Source organism: Rhinoraja longicauda, chromosome 10, assembly GCF_053455715.1.
Source record: "Rhinoraja longicauda isolate Sanriku21f chromosome 10, sRhiLon1.1, whole genome shotgun sequence".
NCBI lineage: Eukaryota > Metazoa > Chordata > Chondrichthyes > Rajiformes > Arhynchobatidae > Rhinoraja > Rhinoraja longicauda.
Genome location: NC_135962.1, coordinates 54,054,847 through 54,080,553, shown reverse-complemented (window position 1 = coordinate 54,080,553; position 25,707 = coordinate 54,054,847). Strand labels below are relative to the sequence as shown.

Sequence of the window (25,707 nt, the reverse complement as noted above, 5' to 3'; positions counted from 1 at the left end):
GTTTCCAGCATCTTTTTCCCAGTCTGTACCTACTCCGAAGCACAATAGAGCAAATTAAATAATGTTGAGCTTTAGTTTGGTTTAGTTTAGAGATACAGCCCGGAAACAGGCCCTTCGGCCCACCGGGTCCCCGCCGACCAGCGATCCCCGCACATTAACGCTGTCCTACACCCACTAGGGACAATTTTTACATTTACCAAGCCAATTAACCTACAAACCTGTACGTCTCTGGAGTGTGGGAGGAAACGGAAGATCTTGGAGGAAAATCCACGCAGGTCACGGGGGAGAACGTACAAACTCCGTGCAGACGGCGCCCGTAGTCGGGATCGAACCCGGGTCTCTGGCGCTGCATTCGCTGTAAGGCAGCAACTTTACCGCTGCGCCGCCGTGGCCGCCCAATGGTAACAGATGTAGTCACTGTTACAATATTGGATACATGCCAACCAATTTACCCTCTGCCATTTGCACAGGGGCAGCATGCTGGTGCAGCAGTAGAGTTACTGCCTTACCCGGAGAAGGGGATGAGTACTTTTTTGTAACTTTGTGGGTGCCTTTGTGGCAATGCGTTACAATACAATACAACGACACTTTATTATCTAAGAGAATGTTTGCTTGTGCATACATCGTGTGGCGTTGCCTACAAATATCCTCGTCATCTGTCATTTGTTCTGTAATAAAATGTACAAGATATTTTACCTTATTACATAAACTAAGATTATTATCAGTCAATTTAAAATTGGGAAATGTTAGACATTTATCCTCTTTGGTTCGACAGATCATAACGACATTCTTACTGGCATTATATTTGATATCACCAAACACAGAACATATAGCAATGAGCTGCTCTAGACCAGCGCTAGATGGACTAGTCTAAGGACCACTAGATCCTAGAAACATAGAAACGTAGAAAGTAGGTGCAGGAGTAGGCCATTCGGCCCTTCGAGCCTGTACCGCCATTCAATATGATCATGGCTGATCATCCAACTCAGTATCCTGTACCTGCCTTCTCTCCATACCCCCTGATCCCTTTAGCCACAAGGGCCACATCTAACTCCCTCTTAAATATAGCCAATGAACTGGCCTCAACTACCTTCTGTGGCAGAGAATTCCACAGATTCACCACTCTGTGTGAAAAAAAAACGTTCTCATCTCGGTCCTAAAAGACTTCCCCCTTATCCTAAAATTGTGACCCCCTTGTTCTGGACTTCTCCAACATCGGGAACAATCTTCCTGCATCTAGCCTGTCCAACCCCTTAAGAATTTTGTACGTTTCTATAAGATCCCCCCTCAATCTTCTAAATTCCAGCGAGTACAAGCCGAGTCTATCCAGTCTTTCTTCATATGAAAGTCTGCATACATAATATGGTTCACTAAAGTATTACCAATTCATGTACCCAGTATTACAGGCTTTCAATTGCTTGGACAGATCATCAGTGTAGAAATTGAAGAGAACTGGGGTGTACGTTAGTGTACTTTGCAGGCAAACACAAAGAATGTCACGTGTACCGAGCGCTGTGCACGTGCCAATAATGTATCGCCATCACCATCGCCCTGTCTTGTTCTCCGTGTGCAGGCACCTGCTGGAGATGACGTGCCGTGTGGCCAACACGCTGAAGAGGTGCGGTGTGCGTAAAGGGGACCGGGTGACCATCTACATGCCGGCCTCGCCCATCGCCGTGGCCTCCATGCTGGCCTGTGCCCGCATTGGGGCCGTGCACAACGTGGTGTTCGCAGGCTTCAGCGCCGAAGCCTTAGCCGGCAGGATTCGCGATGGTGAGAGTTTACCCGCTGCGTTCACACCCCCCCCCCATGGCGGACGATCGACTGGGTTCCTCTTTTCATTGGGGAAACGTCCTGATGAGGGAGGGGTCTTGGACCCAAAACGTTGACTGCTCTTTCCCTGAGCTCTTAAAGATAGCGGAGTCAGGGGGTATGGGGAGAAGGCAGGAACGGGGTACTAATTGTGGATGATCAGCCAGGATCACAGTGAATGGCGGTGCTGGCTCGAAGGGCCGAATGGCCTACTCCTGCACCAATTGTCCATTGTCTGTTGTTCCTACTCAATCATTCCCCCCCCCCCCCTCACCTTAAACCTATGTCCTCTGGTTTTAAATTCCCTTACTCTGGACAAAATACTCTGTGCATTCACTCCATCTAGTCCCCTCTTAGTTTTATACACCTCCATGAGATCATCGCTAGCCTCCTGCACTCCTCGAAATCAAGCCCCAGCCTGGCCAAGCTACCTGCCCCTCAAGACCTGGCAACATCCTTATAAATCTTCTCTGCACTCTCTTCCCAGTTTAATGGCATCCTTCCTCAGAACTGAGCGCGATCACTGTACCTCGGTACCTGTGACACGTAAACTAAACCAAATGGTTGATCATCTAAATACATCCACTGGTTCCCCTTCCCAACTGGTTAACCCCTCAAAGAATTCCAAATGGCCACAAGCCTTCATCAGTTCAAGAAGCTTCCTGAGCTGAAATGTCACCTATCCATGATCTCCAGAGATGCTTTCTGACCCGCTGCATTACTCCAGCACTTTGTGCCTTTTAAAAAAAATCAGCGCCTGCAGTTCCTTATTTCTACATCTTAACCAGATGTTTTGTAATTAGAAGCAGCTTCTCTTTGGTTGAAGACATCAAAGCCCTTCAGTGCTTTGTACTGCTTTAAACCTCCCCTTAGGCCCTCTCACTAAAAGTAGAGCCTGGGTCAAAGATGGAATGTTCGCATGAACTGAGGAGCAATCAGCAAGCCAGCGGTTAGTGAACAGAAAACGCTGGAAGCATCCAGCTGGTCTGTGGATAGAGAAATGGAGTTAATGGTTCAGGTTTGGTTTAGAGATACAGCGCGGAAACAGGCCCATCGGCCCACCGAGTCCGCGACGACCAGCGATCCCCGCACACTAACGCTATCCCACACACGTGGGGGACAATTTACATTGACACAAAGCCAATTAACCTGCAAACCTGCACGTCTTTGGAGTGTGGGAAGAGACTGAAGATCTCGGAGAAAGCCCAGTGTGCTGTAGAGCCGCTGCCTCACAGCGCCAGAGACCTGGCCTCTATCCTGACCTTGGGTGCTGTCTGTGTGGAGTTTGCATGCTCTCCCTGTGACCACGTGGGCTCCAGCTTTCTCCCATGTCCCCAGGACATGTGGGTTTGTAGGTTAATTGGCCCTCTGTAAAGTGCCCCTAATGTGTAGGGAGTGAATGAGGGAGTGGCCACCCCCCCGTACACTAGCACTATCCTGCACACTAGAGACAATTTACAATTTTACAGAAGCCCATCGCCCAACAAACCTATACGTCTTTGGAGCGTGGGAGGAAACCGGAGCACCCGGAGAAAACCCATGTGGTTATTTTTTTTTTAGATTTAGATTTAGAGATACAGCGCGGAAACAGGCCCTTCGGCCCACCGAGTCCGTGCCGCCCAGCGATCCCCGCACATTAACACTATCCTACACACACTAGGGACAATTTTTACATTTACCCAGTCAATTAACCTACAAACCTGTACGTCTTTGGAGTGCGGGAGGAAACCGAAGATCTCGGAGAAAACCCACGCAGGTCACGGGGAGAACGTACAAACTCCGTACAGACGGCGCCCGTAGTCAGGGTTTCTGGGACTATGAAGATGGAGTTAAAGGGGAAGCGAATACAGGAGAAATTGCAAGGGACGCTCGAATAAATGGGAAGGAAAGTTCTAGATGGGATAAGAGAGTAAGGTCAGGGTCAATTGTGACCGGTGTGAGAGGGGAGGTGAATACCGAAGTTAAAGTGTTGTATTTAAATGCCCAAAGTGTAAAAAAAATAGAGTGGATGAGCTTGAGGCTCAGTTAGACATTGGCAAGTGTGATGTTGTGGGAATATGGCTAAATATGAATCTGTTATCTTTGATCCAGTTTAGATGAACCACAAACTGCAGATTTTCAGTAAAATACCACTGTAATGTACTGTGATTTCACCCCTAAACCCCTCTCTCCACTTCCAAGATAGAGTCACACAGCGTGGAAACAGGCCCTTTGGCAAAACTTTCCCAACTTGCCCACACCGACCAACATGTCCCATCTACACTAGTCCCACCTGCCTGCGTTTGGCCCATTTCGCTCTAAACCTGTCCTACCTAATTGTTTCTTAAATGTTGCGATAGTCCCTCCCTCAACTACCTCCTGTGGCAGCTTGATCCATACACCCACCGCCCTTAGCATGAAAAAGTTCCCCTCGGATTCCTATTAAATTTTCCCCCCTTCACCTTAAACCTATGTCCCCTGGTTCTTGATTTCCCTACTCTGGGCAAGAGAATGTGCATCTACCCGATCTATTGCAACAAACATGTATGAATTTGGAAGGTAGGAGGAAGCCCGGAGGAGCACCCGGAGAAAACCCACGCGGTCACGTGGGGAGAACGTACAAACTCCGCGCTTGCATCTTCACTTGCCTCTTTTCCTCTTCCCTCTCACTCTTCTTAGGCCCCCTCCGTCATGGCTGACCATGCGTGATGCATCCTAGTTGGCCGCTTGCTCCACACCTCGGCTAGAGCAGCGTCGCTTGTGGCTGAAGAGACCAATGCGGGAGTGACTCACAAAGGTCACATTCGTGTGTGGTCTCTGGTCTGTTGAAGTTGCCGCGCTCCTTTCCGCGTGCCCGCTTGTCTGCCGCTGCGTTCATCAGTTTCTCTTCCCCCCGTTTTGAGAGGTTGGCTCAGGGTACCTCTCCACCCCGTGCGGTCAGCTGCAAGGCTCTCCCAGGACTCCACATCGATGTCGAGCGCCTTCACTAAACCACCTCACCTTTCTTCGTGTGAGTCTAGCCGGTGCAACTGTACAGGGTATTGTACCTATTGGTTTTGTGCTGTTTATCCTCACCTGACCTAATCTGTTGTGCTCTCCGTCCCAAAGCCCGGTCTGAAACCGTGATCACCACCAACCAGGCCGTGCGGGGAGGACGAATCATCGAGCTGAAGAAAACCGTGGACCAGGCAGTGAAGATGTGCCCCTCAGTCAAGCACGTACTCGTGGCGAAGAGAACAGAGAATGAGGTCCCAATGTCAAGTATCGACATCCCCCTTGAAGAGGTACATCGCAGTGTTGACAAACGAAGTCACGTCTGCTTTAAGATGTTCATACGTTCTCGGAGCGGGATAAGGCCATTCGGCCCATCTAGTCTAATCCGCCATTCAATCATGGCCGATCTATCTCGCCCTCTCAACCCCATTCTCCTGCACGTCTCCCCATCAGCCCTGACACCCGGACTAATCAAGAACCTGTCAATCTCTGCCTTAAAAATATCCATTGACTTGGCCTCCACAGCCTTCTGCGGCAATGAAGTCCACACATTCACCACCCTCGGACCAAAGGAGGCAGATACAGAAGCAGGAGTAGGCCATTTGCACCTTGAACCACTCCATAAGATCATGGCATATCTAATCTTGGCCTCAACACAACTACCCTACTCTCCCCACACTCCTTGACTCCCTTGTAGTGTAGATATCATGCTAATATGCAAATTGGCATTGAGGTTAAGAGTTAGGAAGTCAAGTTGGCAGCTTTATAGGGATTTGGTTTGGCTGCATTTAGAGTATTGGATGCAGTTCTGGAGAGAGCTGGATAGAGCTCTTAAGGATAGCGGAGTCAGGGGGTATGGGGAGAAGGCAGGAACGGGGTACTGATTGAGAATGATCAGCCATGATCACATTGAATGGTGGTGCTGGCTCGAAGGGCCGAATGGCCTCCTCCTGCATCTATTGTCTATTATCTATTGTCTATTGCCCCATTACTGAAAGGATGTGGAGAACTTGGAGAAAACGCAGATGAGATTTACTAGAATGTTGCCTGGATTAGTAGGTATTAGCTCTATGGAGAAATATAGGTACAGTAGCTATATATAAGGCAGAGATAGATAGATTCTGGATTAGTACGGGTGTCAGGGGTTATGGGGTGTCGGCAGGAGAATGGGGTTAGGAGGGAGAGATAGATCAGCCATGATTGAATGGCGGAGTAGACTTGATGGGTCGAATGGCCTAATTCTACACCAAAATCACTTATGACCTTATGAGCAGTTGGACAAACTTGGATTGTTTTCTCTGGAACGTTGGAGACTGAGGGGACAACTTGTAGAAGTATATAAAATGATGAGAGGCGTAGAATCTTTCTCCAGGGTGGAAATGTCAAAGACTAGAGGGCATAGCTTTAAGCTGAGAGGGACAAAGTTAGAGGAGATGTGTGGGGCAAATGTTATTTTCACAGAGAGGGTGATGGGTGCCTGGAACACACTATCGGGGGTGGTGGTGAGGGCCGGGCAGGGAAATGGACAGACGACATTTACAGTCGGCATTTCTCCAGCGCTTTGTTTTTGGCTTAATACTATTCTGGTGTTAATTGGCGGCATGGTGGCGCAGCGGTAGAGTTGCTGCCTTCCAGCGCTTGGAGCGTCGGAGACCCGGGTTCGATCCTGACTACGGGCGCTGTCTGTACGTTCTCCCCGTGACCTGCGCCGGTGGTTTTCTCCGAGATCTTCGGTTTCCTCCCACGCTCCAAAGACGTACAGGTTTGAGGGTTAATTGGCTTGGTGTAAGTGTAAATTGTCCCTAATGTGTGTGGGATAATGTTTGTGTGCGGGGATCGCTGGTCGGCGCGGACTCGGTGGGCCGAAGGGCCTGTTTCCGCGCAGTATCTCTAAACTTGACTAAACTAAACTGCAAGGAAAGGGTTGGCCATGGTTTTATAACACTGTTGCCCACCCTCAGGATTAACAATGTACAAATTCATTTGCTTGCTATTTCACACTCTGTGCCGCACAGAGTGAACTGGGCTGGTTAAGATAGGAGGGAGTGGTAGCAAAGAAATAACACACCGAGTCGTCGAAGAGTTTGTGCGCCAATAAAATTCATACAAAGTCCAAGGCCACAGAGGTGTAAAAAATTAACTTCCGACTTTCCTCGATCTGCACTGAGAGTAATTGTGCCGCTGAGCAGGAGCTCATTGCATTCCAGGGACACATTCTCCCAGTCACAGTAACACCAGGTTCCCACATTACCTTCATAACCTTCGATCTTCAAAGGAACTGGACATTTTGTGTTCAGACAGGTCTCTTTTTCCTCGGTGTGTTTGTTACCTTTGTCACAGCTCAACCTCCCTCCCTAGACTGTTCTAGACTCCCCCTCCTCCACATATGATGGTAGGAGGGGGAGGGACTGAGAGAGGGAGAGAGGGAGAGGGAGAGGGAGAGGGAGAGGGAGAGGGAGAGGGAGAGGGAGAGGGAGAGGGAGAGGGAGAGGGGGAGGAGAGGGGAAAACGTCAGGTAAAGCCAGAAAAGTCCGATCTAGGATAGTCCAAGGGTCACCAATGAGATTGATAGTGTGTCAGGACTGCTCTCTGGTTGTGGTAGGATGATCCAGTTGCATGTTAAAAGCTGGGGAAAAATTGCCCCTTGAATCTGGAGGTGTGCGTTTTCACACTTCTGTTCCTTTTTTGTGGGAGCATAGAGTCATAGAGTGATACAGCGTAGAAACAGGTCCTTCGGCCCAACTTGCCCACAGTAGCCAACTAGTCCCACCTGCTCGCTTGCAGGCTTGCATACCAGCACGATAGCAGCACGACCCTGTTGGGTGAATGGCCTGTCTCTGATCCTTATGTTTATAAGGTCATAAGTGATAGGAACAGAATTAGGCCATTTGGCCCATCAAGTCTACTCCGCCATTCAATCATGGCTGATCTATCTCTCCCTCCTAACCCCATTCTCCTGCCTTCTCCCCATAACCTCTGACACCCGTACTAAGTTAGATAGAGCTCTAGGGGCTAGTGGAATCAAGGGATATGGGGAGAAGGCAGGCACGGGGTATTGATTGGGGACGATCAGCCATGATCACAATGAATGGTGGTGCTGGCTCGAAGGGCCGAATGGCCTCCTCCTGCACCTATTTTCTATGTTTCTATGTAATCAAGAATCTATCTATCTCTGCCTTAAAAATATCCACTGACTTGGCCTCCACAGCCTTCTGTGGCAAAGATTTCCACAGATTCACCATCCTCTGACTAAAAAAATGTTTCATCATCTCCTTCCTGGCAGAACGTCCTTTAGTTCTGATGTATGCGATGTTTCGTAACGTTCTCTGCGATTGAACTCCATTGTGTTCTCCAGGAAATGATGAAAGAGGAAGCGGTGTGTGACCCGGTTGCCATGGAGAGCGAGGATCTGCTGTTCCTGTTGTACACGTCGGGGAGCACTGGGAAGCCCAAGGGGCTAGTGCACACACAGGCGGGCTACCTGCTGTACGCGTCGGTCACCCACCGGGTAAGTGACGTGGGCCAGTCGCCCAGACTAGCCAATCTAACGTGACGGGGCGGCACGGTGGCGCAGCAGGAGAGCCACTACCCAACAGCGCCAGAGATCCCGGTTCGATCCTGACTACGAGAGTTTGTACGTTCTCCCCGTGACCTGCGTGGAATTTCTCCGGGATCTTCGGTTTCCTCCCACACTCCAAAGACGTACTGGTTTGTTGGCTTATTGGCTCGGTATGAATGTATAAATGTAAAATTGTTCCGTGTGTGTGAAGGGGATCGCTGGTCGGTGTGGACTCGGTGGGCCGAAGGGCCTGTTTTGTGCTGTACCTCTAAATTAAACTAAACTCAAATGTTCATAAGTTCTAGGAGCATTATTAGGCCATTCGGTCCATCAAGTCTACTCCGCCATTCAATCATGGCTGATCTATCTCTCCCTCTCAACCCCATCCTCCTGCCTTCTCCCCATAACCTCTGACACCTGTACTAATCAAGAATAAGTCAATCTCTGCCTGCAAAATACTTATTGACTTGGCCTCCACCGCCATCTGTGGCAATGAATTCCACAGATTCACCTCCCTCTGACTAAAGAAATTCCTCCTCATCTCCTTTCTAAAGGGTACGTTCTTTTATTCTGAGGCTGTGGCCTCTGGTCCTAGACTCTCCCACTGGTGGAAACATCCTCTCCACATCCACTCTGTCCAGGCCGCTCACTATTTGGTAGGTTTCGATGAGGTTCCCCCCCTCATCCTTCCAAACTCCAGCGAGTACAGGCCCAGTGCCATGAAACGCTCATCATATGTTAACCCAATCATTGCTGAAGCCACAGGGATGGAGCCACAAGGAACTGCAGATGCTGGTTCACGGGAAAAAACCCCACAAAGTACTGGAGTAACCTACAACCCAGTGGTATGAACATTGAATTCTCCAATTTTAGGAGACCTCCCACTCTACCCCTCGACCACACCCCACCCTTTCTCCCCTAAACCTGCCCCCTTTTTTCACCCCCTCCCCTGTTATATACCGAGACTTCAAGCTATTTCTCCCCTTCTCTCACCACCCGCCCCCCCCCGCGACGTTCCTCCCTCTAGCTTCACAATTCACAATTCTTCAACCCTGCCTCACACCTTCTACTCTTATCTCTGGCCTTTGTTCCAACATCTGCTCGTCTAAAGCCCCCCTCACCTGCGTCCACCTATTACCTGCCACGCTTTGTCCTGCCGCTCCCCTCCTCTGGCCTCCCCCCCCCCCCCCACACAATCAGTCTGAAGAAGGGTCTCGACCCGAAACGTCACCTATCCATGTTCTCCAGAGATACTGTCTGACCTGCTGAGTTACTCCAGCACTTTGTGCATTAACCAGTATCTGCAGTTCCATAGAGTCATAGAGTGGAAACAGGCCCTTCGGCCAAACTTGCCCACACCGGCCAACATGCCCCAGCTACACTAGTCCCACCTGCCCACACCGGCCAACATGCCCCAGCTACACTAGTCCCATTTGCCTGCGTTTGGTCCATATCCCTCCAAACTTATCTTATCCATGTACCTGTCTGATTGTTTGTTAAACATTGGGATAGTCCCAACCTCAACTAGATCATCTGGCAGCTCGTTCCATACACCCATCACCCTTTGTGTGAAAAAGTTACCCCTCAGATTCCTATTAAATCTTTTCCCCTTCACCTTGAACCCATGTCCTTTGGTCCTCGATTCCCCAAGACATTGTGTGCATCTTGTTTCTACGGAGTGACTCAGCTATGGAAGCGAAGGCTGGAGGGGTGAAAGGTGAGGACCAGGGGAACTCAATCCTTGCTCTGTCTGGGGAGAGGGCAGTGAGAGCATGACTGCGGAACACGGAGGAGACGAGGGCGAGGGAAACCATCTCTGATAGAAGGGGGGAAACACCATTCACTAAAGAATGAGGACATCGCGAATGAAAGTGAGAGTGTGGGACAGAGGGGAAGGGAGAGAGGAAGAGTGGGAGAGAGGAAGAGGTATAGAGGAGGAGCAAGTGAAAGAGCGTGCGAGATGAGAGGAAGAGAACGAGAGATAGTTGGGAGGGGAGAGAGAGATCTAGGGTTAGGGTTGCCAACTGTCCCGTATTAGCCAGGACATCCTGTATATTGGTTTGTCCCGTACGGGACCGCCCTTGTCCCGTATTAGGCCCGGGGGGCACTGTAGGCTCGGACACTGAAGGACCGGGGGCCGCTGTAGGCCCGTATAGTGTAGGCCCGGGGGCCCGGGCGCCGCCTAACAGTGGTTGCGTAGCAACCCGTCTCCCGGCCCAGGCGGCCGCCATTGTTGGAGCGGGAGCACGTGACCGCTGGCTGGGTGAGGTCACGTCTGTCACCTTTTGTCTCTTGTTTGGGAGTGAGAAATTTGGCAACCCAATCTCGGGTAGCAGTTTAGTTTATTGCCACACCGAGGTGGAGTGAAAAGAGGGTGGTGGGAGAAAGGAGAGGAGGGAAGCTGAGGAGAAAAGGAAGGAAAGGGAGGGTAGAGAGCAATGGAGAGTGAGAGGGGAAAGAGGGATAGAGGGCGGAGGAATGAGTGAATGGGAGGAGAGATCAGAGTTTAAGAATAAGAGGTCGGCCATTTACGACTGAGATGAGGAAAAACTTTTTCACCCAGAGAGTTGAGAATCTGTGGAATCCTCTGTCACAGAAGGCAGTGGAGGCCGATTCACTTGATGTTTTCAAGAGAGACTTAGATTCAGGGCTAAGGGAATCAAGGGATATGGGGAGAAAGCAGGAATGGGGTACTGATTTTAGATAGTGTAGGAAAGAAAACTGCAGCTAGGTAGACACAAAACGCTGGAGTAACTCAGCGGGACAGGCAGCATCTCGGGAGAGAAGGAATGGGCGACGTTTCGGGTCGAGACCCTTCTTCAGACTCACTGATTTTGGATGATCAGCCATGATCATACTGAATGGCGGTACTGGCTCGAAGGGCTGAATGGCCTACTCCTGCACCTATTTTCGATGTTTCAATGCTTCTAGGAGGTAAGCAAGAGGGGGCTGGAGGGAACGGAAAGTGGGATAAAGAGAAATAGGAATGAATTGAAAGAGAGAGTGGTTGAACCGGAGGGAGGATGAGATCATTTGGTGTGGGGTGAGAGTGGGCTGTTATTGAATCTGTGGCCACGTGGTCCCAGTTATGTGAGGCCGGGGAGAGGGAGAGGGTGGGGGAGGGGCGCCTGGCTCACCAACATACTTTCTCTTGTGGCCGATGAGAGGGGAGTTTTTTTAGTTTAGACAATAGACAATAGACAATAGGTGCAGGAGTAGGCCATTCGGCCCTTCGAGCCAGCACCGCCATTCAATGTGATCATGACTGATCATTCTCAATCAGTACCCCGTTCCTGCCTTCTCCCCATACCCCCTGACTCTGCTATCCTTAAGAGCTCTATCTAGCTCTCTCTTGAATGCATTCAGAGAATTGGCCTCCACTGCCTTCTGAGGCAGAGAATTCCAGAGATTAAGTTTTGTTTAGTTTAATTCAGAGATACAGCATGGAAACACCGAGTCCGCGCCGACCAGCGATCCCCGCACATTAACGCTATCCTACACACACCAGGGAGAATTTTACATTTACGCCAAGCCAATTAAACCTACAAACCTCTACGTCTTTGGAGCGTGGAGAGGGAGCCGAAGATCCCGGAGAAAACCCACGCGGGTCACGGGGAGAACGTACAAAGTCCGTCCAGACAGCACCCGTAGTCAGGATCGAAGCTGGATCTCTGACTCTGTGTAAACGCTGTAAGGCAGCAACTTTACCGCTGTGCCGCCGTGCTGCTATTTTTGAACGGCAGGGTAGACTCGATGGACCGAGTGGCCTACTTCTGCTCCTATGACTTTTGCACCATAGACAATAGACAATAGGTGCAGGAGTATTCCATTCAGCCCTTCGAGCCAGCACCGCCATTCAATGTGATCATGGCTGATCATTCTCAATCAGTACCCCGTTCCTGCCTTCTCCCCGTACCCCCCGACTTTTGCACCATATGGCGTACAAATGGAGGGATTAATTTGTGGGAGGATTCTGGCTTTGTGCATTCACTGACATGAACTTATGAACTCGGTGTTCAGAGTAAACAGCAACAGGCAGAGAGGCTCCGAATCAGAACTGTGGTGGTTGTTTCTTTTGGTGGGTTTAGTTTAGTTTAGTTTAGTTTAGTTTAGAGATGCAGCACGGAAGCAGGCCCTTCAGCCCACCGAGTCCGCACTGACCAGCGATCCCCGCACATTAACACTGTCCCACACACACACTGGGGACTTTCTTACATTTACGCCAAGCCAATTAACCTACAAACCTGTACGTCTTCGGAGTGCGGGAGGAAACCGAAGTTCCCGGAGAAAACCCACGCAGGTCACGGGGAGAACGTACAAACTCCGTACAGGCAGCACCCGGGGTCAGGATTGAACCCGGGTCTCTGGCGCTGTAAGGCAGCCGCTCTACCGCTGCGCCACCGTGCCGCCCTGGGTCTCGGTGGCAACTACAGCAGCTTTGACCACAAGAAAAAACGTGTCAAATGGTCAATTTTAAACAGAAGTGGTCACGGCTCGGAGACATGGGGCTAGGACTGACCACAGAGGTTAAGGAGCATCACCAAGAAGAGAGAGGGGCAAGGAAGGGATTTCAGAGCTTACACCCTTGCCAGCTAAAGGCTGTGGGTAAAGAAAGGCTGGTGTAGGAAAGTGAATGTGGTTTAGTTTAAACCCAAGATAGACACAAAAAGCTGGAGTAACTCAGCGGGTCAGGCAGCTCCTCTGGGGAAAAGGAATCGGTGACGATTTAGTTTAGTTTATTTTAGGGAGAGCTGGCTTAAAATTTTTTTTTTTAACCCGAATAGACCTCCCCTGTTCCTTTCATCTCTGCCTTTGGGGCGGCACGGTGGCGCAGTGGTAGAGTTGCTGCCTTACAACGCCAGGGGCCCGGGTTCGATCCTGACTCTGGGTGCTGTCTGTACGGAGTTTGCACCTTCTCCCCGTGACCGCGTGGGTTTTCTCCGGGTGCTCCGGTTTCCTCCCACATTCCTAAGATTTGTAAGTTAATTGGCATCGGTTAAAAATTGTAACTTGGTCCCAGTGTGCAGGATAGTACTAGTGTACGGGGTGATCACTGTTCTGTGCAGTCTCGGTGGGCCAAAGGTCCTGTCTCCGCACTGTACCTCTAAAACTAACAACTAAACCTAGACTGTAAACAGCAGGGGGATTCAGTACTGATGCCCAAAGTACCGTGCTAGTAATGAACTGCCAGCTAACAACGAGTCTGAAGAAGGGTCTCGACCCGAAACGTCACCCATTCCTTCTCTCCAGAGATGCTGCCGGTCCCACTGAGTTACTCCGGCACTTTGTGTCTACCTTCGGTTTAAACCAGCATCTGCAGTTCCTTTTATTCTCAAAATGCTGGAGTAACTCAGCAGGTCAGGCAGCATCTCGGGAGAGAAGGAATGGGTGACGTTTCGGGTCGAGACCCTTCTTCAGACTGATGTCAGGGGGGCGGGACAAAGGAAGGATATAGGTGGAGACAGGAAGATAGAGGGAGAACTGGGAAGGGGGAGGGGAAGAGAGGGACAGAGGAACTATCTAAAGTTGGAGAAGTCGACGTTCATACCACTGGGCTGCAAGCTGCCCAGGCGAAATATGAGGTGCTGTTCCTCCAATTTCCGGTGGGCCTCACTATGGCACTGGAGGAGGCCCATGACAGAAAGGTCAGACTGGGAATGGGAGGGGGAGTTGAAGTGCTCGGCCACTGGGAGATCAGGTTGGTTAATGCGGACCGAGCGCAGGTGTTCAGCGAAGCGATCGCCGAGCCTGCGCTTGGTTTCGCCCGAGCTGCAGTTCCTTCCCATGCAGCTTTTTATTGAAGCTAGATACAAAAAGCTGGAGTAACTCAGCGGGTCTGACGGCATCTCTGGAGAAAAGGAATGGGTGACGTTTCAGGTCGAGACTCTTCTTCAGACTCGACCCGAAACGTCGCCTATTCCTTTTCTCCAGAGATGCCATCTGATCTGTTGAGTTACTCCAGCATTGTGTGTCTGTGTGATCGGTCTCAACCAGCATCTGCAGTTCCTTCCGACACTATGAGCTTTTTGATCCTCCCTTCAGTTGGATTAAAGAGGGGGTGTGGGATTGGCGGTCTTATAGACAACAGGCAATAGGTGCAGGAGTAGGCCATTCGGCCCTTCGAGCCAGCACCGCCATTCAATGTGATCATGGCTGATCATTCACTATCAGTACCCCATTCCTGCCCTCTCCCCATACCCCCTGACTCCGCTATCATTAAGAGCTCTATCTAACTCTCTCTTGAAAGCATCCAGAGAATTGGCCTCCACTGCCTTCTGTGGCAGAGAATTGCACAGATTTACAACTGTCTGAGTGAAAAACTTTTTCCACATCTCTGTTCTAAATGACCTACCCCTTATTCTTAAACTGTGGCCCCTGGTTCTGGACTCCCCCAACATCGGGAACATGTTTCCTGCCTCTAACGTGTCCAATCCCTTAATAATCTTATACGTTTCGATAAGATCCCCTCTCATCCTTCTAAATTCCAGTGTATACAAGCCCAGTCGCTCCAGTCTGAGTCATTGCAAGGCGGTGTTTATGCGTGGGCTGAGACGCGGGGATGAGTGGTGATATCCCTTACACCGAGCGTCTGATGTGTAATGCTGGGGTATGGTGGGCTGGCATCACGTTTGGAGCGTTTTGAAAGCTGAGCCTGTAATGGAGCCTGGTGTGATGAGGCCCTCTGCTCTCACTCACAGTATAATGTACTCCAGGTTTACCCTGCTGCTCTCGAGAGCAGTGTGTTTCCTGGAATTTGACCTGATCCTGTTGTTCTGATGCTGTAATTAATATACAGCCTGTCAGCTGTTATTTGTCTGGTGCAATTAAAGATCAAAGAGTAGATTCATCCCCGTCGCCCAGATACTCCCCGAGAATAGTTATTCCAGGAAAGCATAAAGAGTTTCTGCTGGGGTAGTAAGTTTAGATTAGAGAAACAGGCCCTTCGGCCCACCGGGCCCATGCTGACCAGCACACCAATACTATCCCAACACACACACACACACTAGGGACTATTTACAATTTTACCGAAGCCAATTAACCTACAAACCTGTACAAGTTTGGAGTGTGGGAGGAAACCGGAGAACCCGGAGAAAACCCACGTAGGTCACGGGGAGAACGTGCAAACTCCGCACAGGCAGCACCCGTAGTCGGGATATAACCCGGGTCTCTGGCGCTGTGAGGCAGCAACTCTACCGCTGCGCCACCGCGCCGCCCACATTTGGCTGAGGTGCAATTAAAGTTCAAAGTGTAGCTACACCGGCCCAGCCCAGACAATTCCAGAGAATAGTTATTACAGGAAAGCATGAAGAGTTTCTGTTTGGTTTCGTACGGTTGGCAACGGTTACAGGGAGAAGGCAGGAGAATGGGGTTGTGAGGGGGAAAAGTAGAGCAGCCGTGATTGAATGGCGGCGCAGACTCGATGGGCCGAACGGCCTAATCTGCTTCTTATAGCTTCTGGTCGAAGAATGAAGCAATTTGTGTAAGGATTCAGTCCCAGTGCATCCACTGCCAAATGCAATAGGTCGAGTAATGGGGAAGATAGAGTGCGTTCGGTTCTCAGCACAGAGTGCACCAGTTCCAGAGACATTGTTGTCAGAAGTTGGCAAATGTTTACATGGATAGAGTGGATGTGGAGAGGATGTTTCCACTAGTTTTAGTTTAGTTTAGAGATACAGCGTGGAAACAGGCCCTTTCGGCCCAACGGGTCCGCGCCGACCAGCGATCCCCGCACATTAACGTTATCCTACGCCCACTAGGGACAATTTTTACATTCACACCAAGCCAATTAACCTACAAACCTGCACGTCTTTGGAGTGTGGGAGGAAACATGATCTCGGAGAAAACCCACGCAGGTCACGGGGAGAACGTGCAAACTCCGTACAGACAGCACCCGCATTCGGGATCGAACCCGGGTCTCCAGCGCTGCATTCGCTGTAAGGCAGCAACTCTACCGCTGCGCCACCGTGCCGCCCTTAGTGGGAGAGTTTAGGACCAGAGGTCACAGCCTCAGAATAAAAGGACGTTCCTTTAGGAAGGAGATGAGGAGGAATCTCTTAAGTCAGAGGGTGGTGAATCTGTGGAATTCATTGCCACAGACGGCTGTGGAGGACATAATTGACTGCATTTTGATAACCAATGGGTTGGAGATAGATCAGGATTCACAGCACTGTTCCATGATACACACTCTATTCATTCACAAAATTCAGTTAATCAGCAAAGCTTTCCTCCCTGGCTAATAACTATTTCTCCCCTCTACAACACCCTCCCCTCTCCTCTCCGGCCCCCCCTACTTTCCTCCACAACTCTTCGAACCTGTCTCACACTTTCTGCTCTTATCACTGACCTTTGTTCCAACCATCTGCCTATTAACCCCACCCCCCCCCCCCCCCTCATTTATGTCCACTTACTGCCTACCACGCTTTGTCCTGCCTCTCTCCTTTTCCAGCTTTCTTCTCCCCCTCCCTCCCCCTATGGTAACTGAAGAAGGGTCTTGATTCAAAACATCACCTATCCATGTGCAGGAAAGAAATGCAGATGCTGGTTTAAATCGAAGAAGGAAGTTCAGTCTGAAGAAGTTGTCTCGACCCGAAACGTCACCCATTCCTTCTCTCCGGAGATGTTGCCTGTCCCGCTGAGTTACTCCAGCATTTTGTGCCATCACCTGTTCATGTTCTCCAGAGATGCTGAGTTACTCCAGCAGGTTTGGGATGGCACGGTAGCACAGAGGTAGAGTTGCTGCCATGAGGACCGAGATGAGAAAACATTTCTTCACACAGAGTGGTGAGTCTGTGGAATTCTCTGCCACAGAAGGTAGTTGAGGCCAGTTCATTGGCTATATTTAAGAGGGAGTTAGATGTGGCCCTTTTTGCTAAAGGGATCAGGGGGTATGGAGAGAAGGCAGGTACAGGCTACTGAGCTGAATGATCAGCCATGATCATATTGAATGGCGGTGCAGGCTCGAAGGGCCGAATGGCCTACTCCTGCACCTATTTTCTATGTTTCTATGTTTCTATGACCCGGGTTCGATCCTGACTACAGATGCTGTCTGTATTGACTTTATACGTTCTCCCCGTGACCGAGTGGGTTTTTCTCTGGGTGCTCTGGATTTCTCTCACACTCCAAAGACGTACAGGTTTGTAGGTTAATTGGCTTCGGTAAAGTTGTAAAATTGTCCCTAGTGTGTGTAGGATAGTGCTAGTGAGCGGGGATCGCTGGTCGGCACGGACTCGGTGGGCCGAAGGGCCTGTTTCCGTGCTGTATCTCTAAACTAAACTAAGCACTTTGTGTCTTTTTGATGTTCATTATTGATTGATTGACATCTGCCGCATGAAAACAGGCCCTTCGACTCACAGAATCCACACTATCATCGATCACCCTTTTAAACCGGTTCTACATGATCCCAGAAAGATTCCCCCACTCTCTCCACCCCTTTCCCACCAAAGTCTACCTGTAAGTCCCACTGTTTTCATCCATATATCTCTTCATTATCGCCTCTACCACAGCCAACAATGGACAGTTGTGGGCTCCACCTTTCCTTGCTCATCGGTGCTGGCTCTGATTTGTTCTGACCTTGTTCATACCTCTAGTTTCCCACTCCCCTGACTCTCACTCTGAAGAAGGGTCTCGACCCTCAAACATCACCCATTCCTTTTCTCCAGACATGCTGCCCGGCCCACTGAGTTTAGTTTTTAGTTCAGAGATACAGCGCAGAAGCAGGACCTTCGGCCCACCGAGCCCGCGCCGACCAGCGACCCCCTAATACTAGCACTATCCTATGCATTGGGGACTATTTACAATATACAGAAGCTAAAGTAACCTTCAAACCTGTACGTCTTTGGAGTGTGGGAGGAAACCGGAGCACCCGGGGAAAGCCCACGCAGGTCATGGGGGAGAACGTACAAACTCCGTACAGACAGCACCCGTAGTCAGGATCGAACCTGGGTCTCTGGCGCTGTAAGGCAGCAACTCTGCTACCGCGTCACCATGCCGCCCAGTTACTCCAGCATTTTGTGTCTATCTTCGGTGTAAACCAGCATCTGCAGTGCTTTCCCACTACGTTATCCCACTGTGCGTTACGTTTTGATGCCTTGGTTCGGGCGGCACGGTGGCGCAGCGGTAGAGCTGCTGCCCAACAGCGCCAGAGACCCGGGTTTGATCCTGACTAAGGGCGCAGCATCTGTCAATGGTCTTGAGATCACCCTGTGACCTTGCCTTCCCCCTGTTCTCTCTGCAGTACGTGTTTGATTACCACGAAGGTGATGTGTTTGGCTGTGTGGCCGACATTGGGTGGATAACTGGTCACAGTTACGTGGTGTACGGGCCCCTGTGCAATGGAGGAACCACTGTTTTGTTTGAGAGCACCCCTGTCTACCCGAACCCAGGTAAGGACAAGGTCGTACATATTTGTTCCTGCCTTTTATTTCTCCCACAGTCTCAGCGCTCTTCCCACTGCAACGCCTCCTTCCCTCCATTCTGAGGATCCGGTTCGGATAATCGAGAGAAAATTAGTTAAAATCTCAACATGTGCCGCAGTGGTAGAGTTGCTGTCTGTACGGAGTTTGTACGTTCTCCCCGTGACCTGCGTGGGCTTTCTCCGAGATCTTCGGTTTCCTTCCACACTCCAAAGACGTACAGGTTTGTAGGTTAATTGGCTTGGTAAAATGTAAAAACTGTTCCTAGTGGGTGTAGGATGGTGTTAGTGTGCGGGGGTCGCTGGTCGGCGCGGACCCGGTGGGCCGAAGGGCCTGTTTCCGCGCTGTATCTCTAAACTAAACTAAACCAATCTTTGCAGAGATTCACTTGCATTGTCTCTAACTCACGACTTCATGAGAAATTCTATGTCATCTGAGAATTTCTCCTCAGTGATTAAGAATGATATCAACAGGGAGAATGAGAAGACAAACTGGCTGGAGGAACTCAGCAGGTCAGGCAGCATCTGGGAAGGGGATGGACAGACTACGTTTCGGGTTGGGATCCCGTCTGAAGAAGGGACCCATCCTGAAATGTTGTCTGTCCATCCCCTTGGCAGATGCTGTAGTCAGGATCGAATCCGGGTCTCTGGCGCTGTAAGGCAGCAACACTACCGCTGCGCCACCGTGACGCACAATTAAGATCTTTGATTAACTGTCGAGATATCAAAACATAAAACGCTGGCGTGGCACAGTGACTTGAAACTCCAAAGATGTACACATTTGTCTTGGCATAATTGTAAACTGTCCTTAGTGTGTGTAGGATGGCGTTAGTGTGCGGGGATGGCTGGTCGGCGTGTACTCGGTGGGCCCAAAGGCCTGTTTCCATGCTGTATGCTCTAAACTAAACTAAAACGCCATCTATCCGTCCTCTATAGATGCTGCCTGAACCACTGAGTTACTCCAGCACTTTGTATTTTGCTTATGGTTCCAGCATCTGCAGTTGCTAACGTCTCTACCCAGATACCTCGGTCCTGTCTCTCATAGTACCATTGACTCACAAAAAAAAAAGATTAATTTAAAATTAATAGATGACCCAGCGTCATTGGGTGAAAGGAATGATATTTTTCGACCTATTGTGAGTAGGGTTCCCAGGTTAGTTTAGTTTGGTTTAGAGACACAGCGTGGGAACAGGCCCTTCGGCCCACCGAGTCAACCCGCCGACCAGCGATCCCCGCACGTTAACACGATCCCACACACACTAATTTCACATTCATACATTTATACCAAACCAATTAACCTACAGACCTGCACGTCTTTGGAGTGTGGGAGGAAACCGAAGATCTCGGAGGTTACCCACGCAGGTCACGGAGAGAACGCACACAAAAGCACCCGAAGTCAGGATCGAACCCGGGTCTCTGGCGCTGCAAGTGCTGGAAGGCAGCAACTCTACCGCTGCGCCACCATAAATAACTTTGCTATTGATAAGCTTGCCTCAAATATTCTACACCTGCTCGAAAGCCCAGTTGTTTCTGATATCTGGGAAACTTTGGTCTCACATCGCCCCTCTGCCCGGCCTTCTTAGTTCTGGGAAATTCAACACTGTTTGTGCAACCTTTGGAGTCCAAAACACTACCTGCTTATGTTGTACACTTTGCTCGAAATCGAGTTTCTTGGAACGGGGATGGGAAATTCAGAGCTCAGCATTGGGCAATGCAAACCTTGATCTTGTCTGGTGTTTAGTTTAGTTTAGTTTAGAGATACAGCGTGGAAACAGGCCCTTCGGCCCACCGGGTCCGCGTTGACCAGCGATCCCCAGATACTATGGCGGCACAGCGGTAGAGTTGCTGCCTTACAACGAATGCAGCGCCGGAGACTCAGGTTCGATCCTGACTACGGGCGCCGTCTGTACGGAGTTTGTACGTTCTCCCCGCGACCTGCGTGGGTTTTCTCCGAGATCTTCGGTTTCCTCCCACACTCCAAAGACTTACAGGTATGTAGGTTAATTGACTGGGTAAATGTAAAAATTGTCCCTAGTGTGTGTAGGATAGTGTTAATGTGCGGGGATCGCTGGGCGGCGCGGACTCGGTGGGCCGAAGGGCCTGTTTCCGCCCTGTATCTCTAAATCTAAATCTAAAAAAATGAACACTATCCTGCACACACTGGGGACAATTTTTACATTTACCAAGCAAATTAACCTACAAACCTGTGCGTCTTTGGAGTGTGGGAGGAAACCCACGCAGGTCACAGGGAGAACGTACAAACTCCGTACAGACAGCACCCGTAGTCGGGATCGAACCCGGGTCTCCGGCACTGCATACGCTGTAAGGCAGCAGCTCTACCGCTGCGCCACCGTGACGGCAGTAGTAAATACCTCCGGATTCAGGGATAGTTTCTTCCCAGCCATTATATCATATATCATATCATATATATACAGCCGGAAACAGGCCTTTTCGGCCCTCCAAGTCCGTGCCGCCCAGCGATCCCCGTACATTAACACTATCCTACACCCACTAGGGACAATTTTTACATTTACCCAGCCAATTAACCTACATACCTGTACGTCTTTGGAGTGTGGGAGGAAACCGAAGATCTCGGAGAAAACCCACGCAGGTCACGGGGAGAACGACAAACTCCTTACAGTGCAGCACCCGTAGTCAGGATCGAACCTGAGTCTCCGGCGCTGCATTCGCTGTAAAGCAGCAACTCTACCGCTGCGCTACCGTGCCGCTACCGTGCCGCCCTATCAGGCATCTGACCATCCTACCAGTTTAGTTTAATTATTTATTCTCACGTGCACCGAGGTGCAAAAAGTGGTGAACACTGCCCGGGCCATCACGGGTACTGACCTCCCCACCATCAAAGGGATCTACAGGAGTTGCTGCCTCATAAAGGCAGCCAGCATCGTCAGAGACCCACACCACCCTGGCCACGCTCTCATTTCACTCCTGCCATCGAGTAGAAGGTACAGGAGCCGGAAAACTGTAACGTCCAAGTTCAGGAGCAGCTTCTTCCCAACAACCATCAGGCTATTGAATGAATGAATGAATGAATGAATGAATGAATAACTTTATTGGCCAAGTATGTGCACGTACAAGGAATGTGCCTTGGTGCTCCGCTCACAAATAATAACACAAACATACAGTTAACAATTAAGAATAAAGCATAACCACGTCAAAACAATAAGGATACAACATTACGGTCTAAACATGTGGGTGAAAATAAACCAGAGCAAAAAAGAAACTACAGACTTTGGTTATTAGGTAGAACTATCACTCGTGGGAAAAAAGCTGTTTTTATGTCTGGCTGTGGCTGCTTTGACAGTCCGGAGTCGGCTTCCAGAGGGAAGTGCTTCAAAGAGTTTGTGGCCGGGGTGAGAGGGGGTCAGAGATGATCTTGCCCGCTCGCTTCCTGGCCCTTGCAGTGTACAGTTCGTCAATGGAGGGGGGGGGGAAGGTTGCAACCAACAACCTTCTCAGCTGATCGAACGATCCGTTGCAGCCTCCGGATGTCGTGTTTGGTGGCTGAGCCAAACCAGACCATGATGGAGAAGGTGCGGATGGACTCAATGACAGCAGTATAGAATTGGACCATCATTGCCTGTGGCAGATTGTGTTTCCTCAGCAGCCGCAGGATGTACATCCTCTGTTGGGCCTTTTTGACTGTGGATTGAACACTACAACCTCCAACTACGATCTACAAACTATCTTGATCGCACATGGGACTTCGAGCTTTGTTTTTTGTTTTGTTCTATATTGTTTTGTTTTAAATTTACTGAACTTTTTGTCAATTATTATGGTATCTACAGAGTACTGTACATACAAGTCTTTACATACCCGTTGTGCTGCAAGAGAGAGATTGTCATTGCTTTGGGGCATATGACAATAAAACACTCTTGACTTCTAGGTTTAAGGTGAAGGGGGAAAAGATTTAATGGGAATCTGAGGGGTAACTTTCTCACACAAAGGGTGGTGGGTGTATGGAACGAGCTGCCTGAGGAGGTAGTTGAGGCTGGGACTATCGCAACGTTAAAGAGACATTTAGACAGGTACATGGAGAGGACAGGTTACAATACGACACGATACGATAGAACTTTATTTATCCCAGGAGGGAAATTGATCTGCCAACAGTCATAAAAATCACAACATACATGAAACATGAAATTAAAGTGACGAGTAGAAAGGCTTGGGGGATGTGCAAAGATTGGGGGTGGGGTGGGGAAGGGGAGTCGGTCTACTCCATGACAGAAGGGGGAGGAGTTGTAAACTTTGATAGCCACAGGGAAGAAGGATCTCCTGTGGAGTTCCGTGCTGCATCTTGGTGAAACCAGTCTGTTGCTGAAGGTGCTCCTCAGGTCCTCATGGAAGGGGGGAGATGTATTGTTCAAGATGCCCAATTTGGAGGGATAGACAATAGACAATAGGTGCAGGAGTAGGCCATTCAGCCCTTCGAGCCAGCACCGCCATTCAATGCGATCATGGCTGATCACTCTCAATCAGTACCCCGTTCCTGCCTTCTCCCCATACCCCCTCACTCCGCTATCCTTAAGAGCTCTAGCCAGCTCTCTCTTGAAAGCATCCAACGAACTGGCCTCCACTGCCTTCTGAGGCAGAGAATTCCACACCTTCACCACCCTCTGACTGAAAAAGTTCTTCCTCATCTCCGTTCTAAATGGCCTACCCCTTATTCTTAAACTGTGGCCCCTTGTTCTGGACTCCCCCAACATTGGGAACATGTTATCTGCCTCTAATGTGTCCAATCCCCTAATTATCTTATATGTTTCAATAAGATCCCCCCTCATCCTTCTAAATTCCAGTGTATACAAGCCCAATCGCTCCAGCCTTTCAACATACGACAGTCCCGCCATTCCGGGAATTAACCTAGTGAACCTACGCTGCACGCCCTCCATAGCAAGAATATCCTTCCTCAAATTTGGAGACCAAAACTACACACAGTACTCCAGGTGCGGTCTCACCAGGGCCCGGTACAACTGTAGAAGGACCTCTTTGCTCCTATACTCAACTCCTCTTGTTACGAAGGCCAACATTCCATTGGCTTTCTTCACTGCCTGCTGTACCTGCATGCTTCCTTTCATTGACTGATGCACTAGGACACCCAGATCTCGTTGAACTCCCCCTCCTACTAACTTGACACCATTCAGATAATAATCTGCCTTTCTATTCTTACTTCCAAAGTGAATAACCTCACACTTATCTACATTAAACTGCATCTGCCATGTATCCGCCCACTCACACAACCTGTCCAAGTCACCCTGCAGCCTTATTGCATCTTCCTCACAATTCACACTACCCCCCAACTTAGTATCATCTGCAAATTTGCTAATGGTACTTTTAATCCCTTCGTCTAAGTCATTAATGTATATCGTAAATAGCTGGGGTCCCAGCACCGAACCTTGCGGTACCCCACTGGTCACTGCCTGCCATTCCGAAAGGGACCCATTTATCCCCACTCTTTGCTTTCTGTCTGTCATCCAATTTTCTATCCATGTCAGTACCCTACCCCCAATACCATGTGCCCTAATTTTGCCCACTAATCTCCTATGTGGGACCTTGTCGAAGGCTTTCTGAAAGTCGAGGTACACCACATCCACTGACTCTCCCTTGTCAATTTTCCTAGTTACATCCTCAAAAAATTCCAGTAGATTTGTCAAGCATGATTTCCCCTTCGTAAATCCATGCTGACTCGGAATGATCCCGTTACTGCTATCCAAATGCTCAGCAATTTCGTCTTTTATAATTGACTCCAGCATCTTCCCCACCACTGATGTCAGACTAACTGGTCTATAATTACCCGTTTTCTCTCTCCCTCCTTTCTTAAAAAGTGGGATAACATTTGCTATCCTCCAATCCACAGGAACTGATCCTGAATCTATAGAACATTGAAAAATGATCTCCAATGCTTCCACTATTTCTAGAGCCACCTCCTTAAGTACCCTGGGATGCAGACCATCAGGCCCTGGGGATTTATCAGCCTTCAGTCCCATCAGTCTACCCAAAACCATTTCCTGCCTAATGTGGATTTCCTTCAGTTCCTCCATCACCCTAGGTTCTCCGGCCCCTAGAACATTTGGCAGATTGTGTATCTTCCTCAGTGAAGACAGATCCAAAGTAACGGTTTAACTCGTCTGCCATTTCTTTGTTCCCCATAATAAATTCCCCTGCTTCTGTCTTCAAGGGACCCACATTTGCCTTGACTATTTTTTTCTTCTTCACGTACCTAAAAAAACTTTTGCTATCCTCCTTTATATTATTGGCTAGTTTACCCTCGTACCTCATCTTTTCTCCCCGTATTGCCTTTTTAGTTAACTTTTGTTGCTCTTTAAAAGAGTCCCAATCCTCTGTCTTCCCACTCTTCTTTGCTATGTTATACTTCCTCTCCTTAATTTTTATGCTGTCCCTGACTTCTCTTGTCAGCCACAGGTGTCTCTTACTCCCCTTAGAGTCTTTCCACCTCTTTGGAATAAATTGATCCTGCAACCTCTGCATTATTCCCAGGAATACCTGCCATTGCTGTTCTACCGTCTTCCCTGCTAGGGCCTCCTTCCAGTCAATTTTGGCCAGCTCCCGCCTCATGCCTCTGTAATCCCCTTTGCTATACTGTAATACCGACACTTCCGATTTTCCCTTCTGCCTTTCCATTTGCAGAGTAAAACTTATCATGTTGTGATCACTGCCTCCTAATGGCTCTTTTACCTCTAGTCCCCTTATCAGATCAGGATCATTACACAACACTAAATCCAGAATTGCCTTCTCCCTGGTAGGCTCCAGTACAAGCTGTTCTAAGAATCCATCTCGAAGGCACTCTACAAACTCTCTTTCCTGGGGTCCATTTCCAACCTGATTTTCCCAGTCTACCTGCATGTTGAAATCTCCCATAACCACCGTAGCATTACATTTTTGACACGCCAATTTTATCTCCTGATGGGACATGTTG

The 25,707-nt window shown here is 49.5% G+C and overlaps 1 protein-coding gene across 1 annotated transcript in view; it reads left to right on the top strand.

Moving 5' to 3' along the window:
* LOC144597459 (acetyl-coenzyme A synthetase 2-like, mitochondrial) overlaps positions 1-25,707 on the top strand; it is a 53,003-nt gene that overhangs the window by 12,338 nt on the left and 14,958 nt on the right. Inside the window, exons 3-6 of the mRNA XM_078406885.1 lie at positions 1,574-1,773; positions 4,900-5,075; positions 8,141-8,293; positions 18,579-18,726. Of these exons, the coding sequence (XP_078263011.1) occupies positions 1,574-1,773; positions 4,900-5,075; positions 8,141-8,293; positions 18,579-18,726 (677 nt within the window). The remainder of the gene's footprint in view (positions 1-1,573; positions 1,774-4,899; positions 5,076-8,140; positions 8,294-18,578; positions 18,727-25,707) is intronic.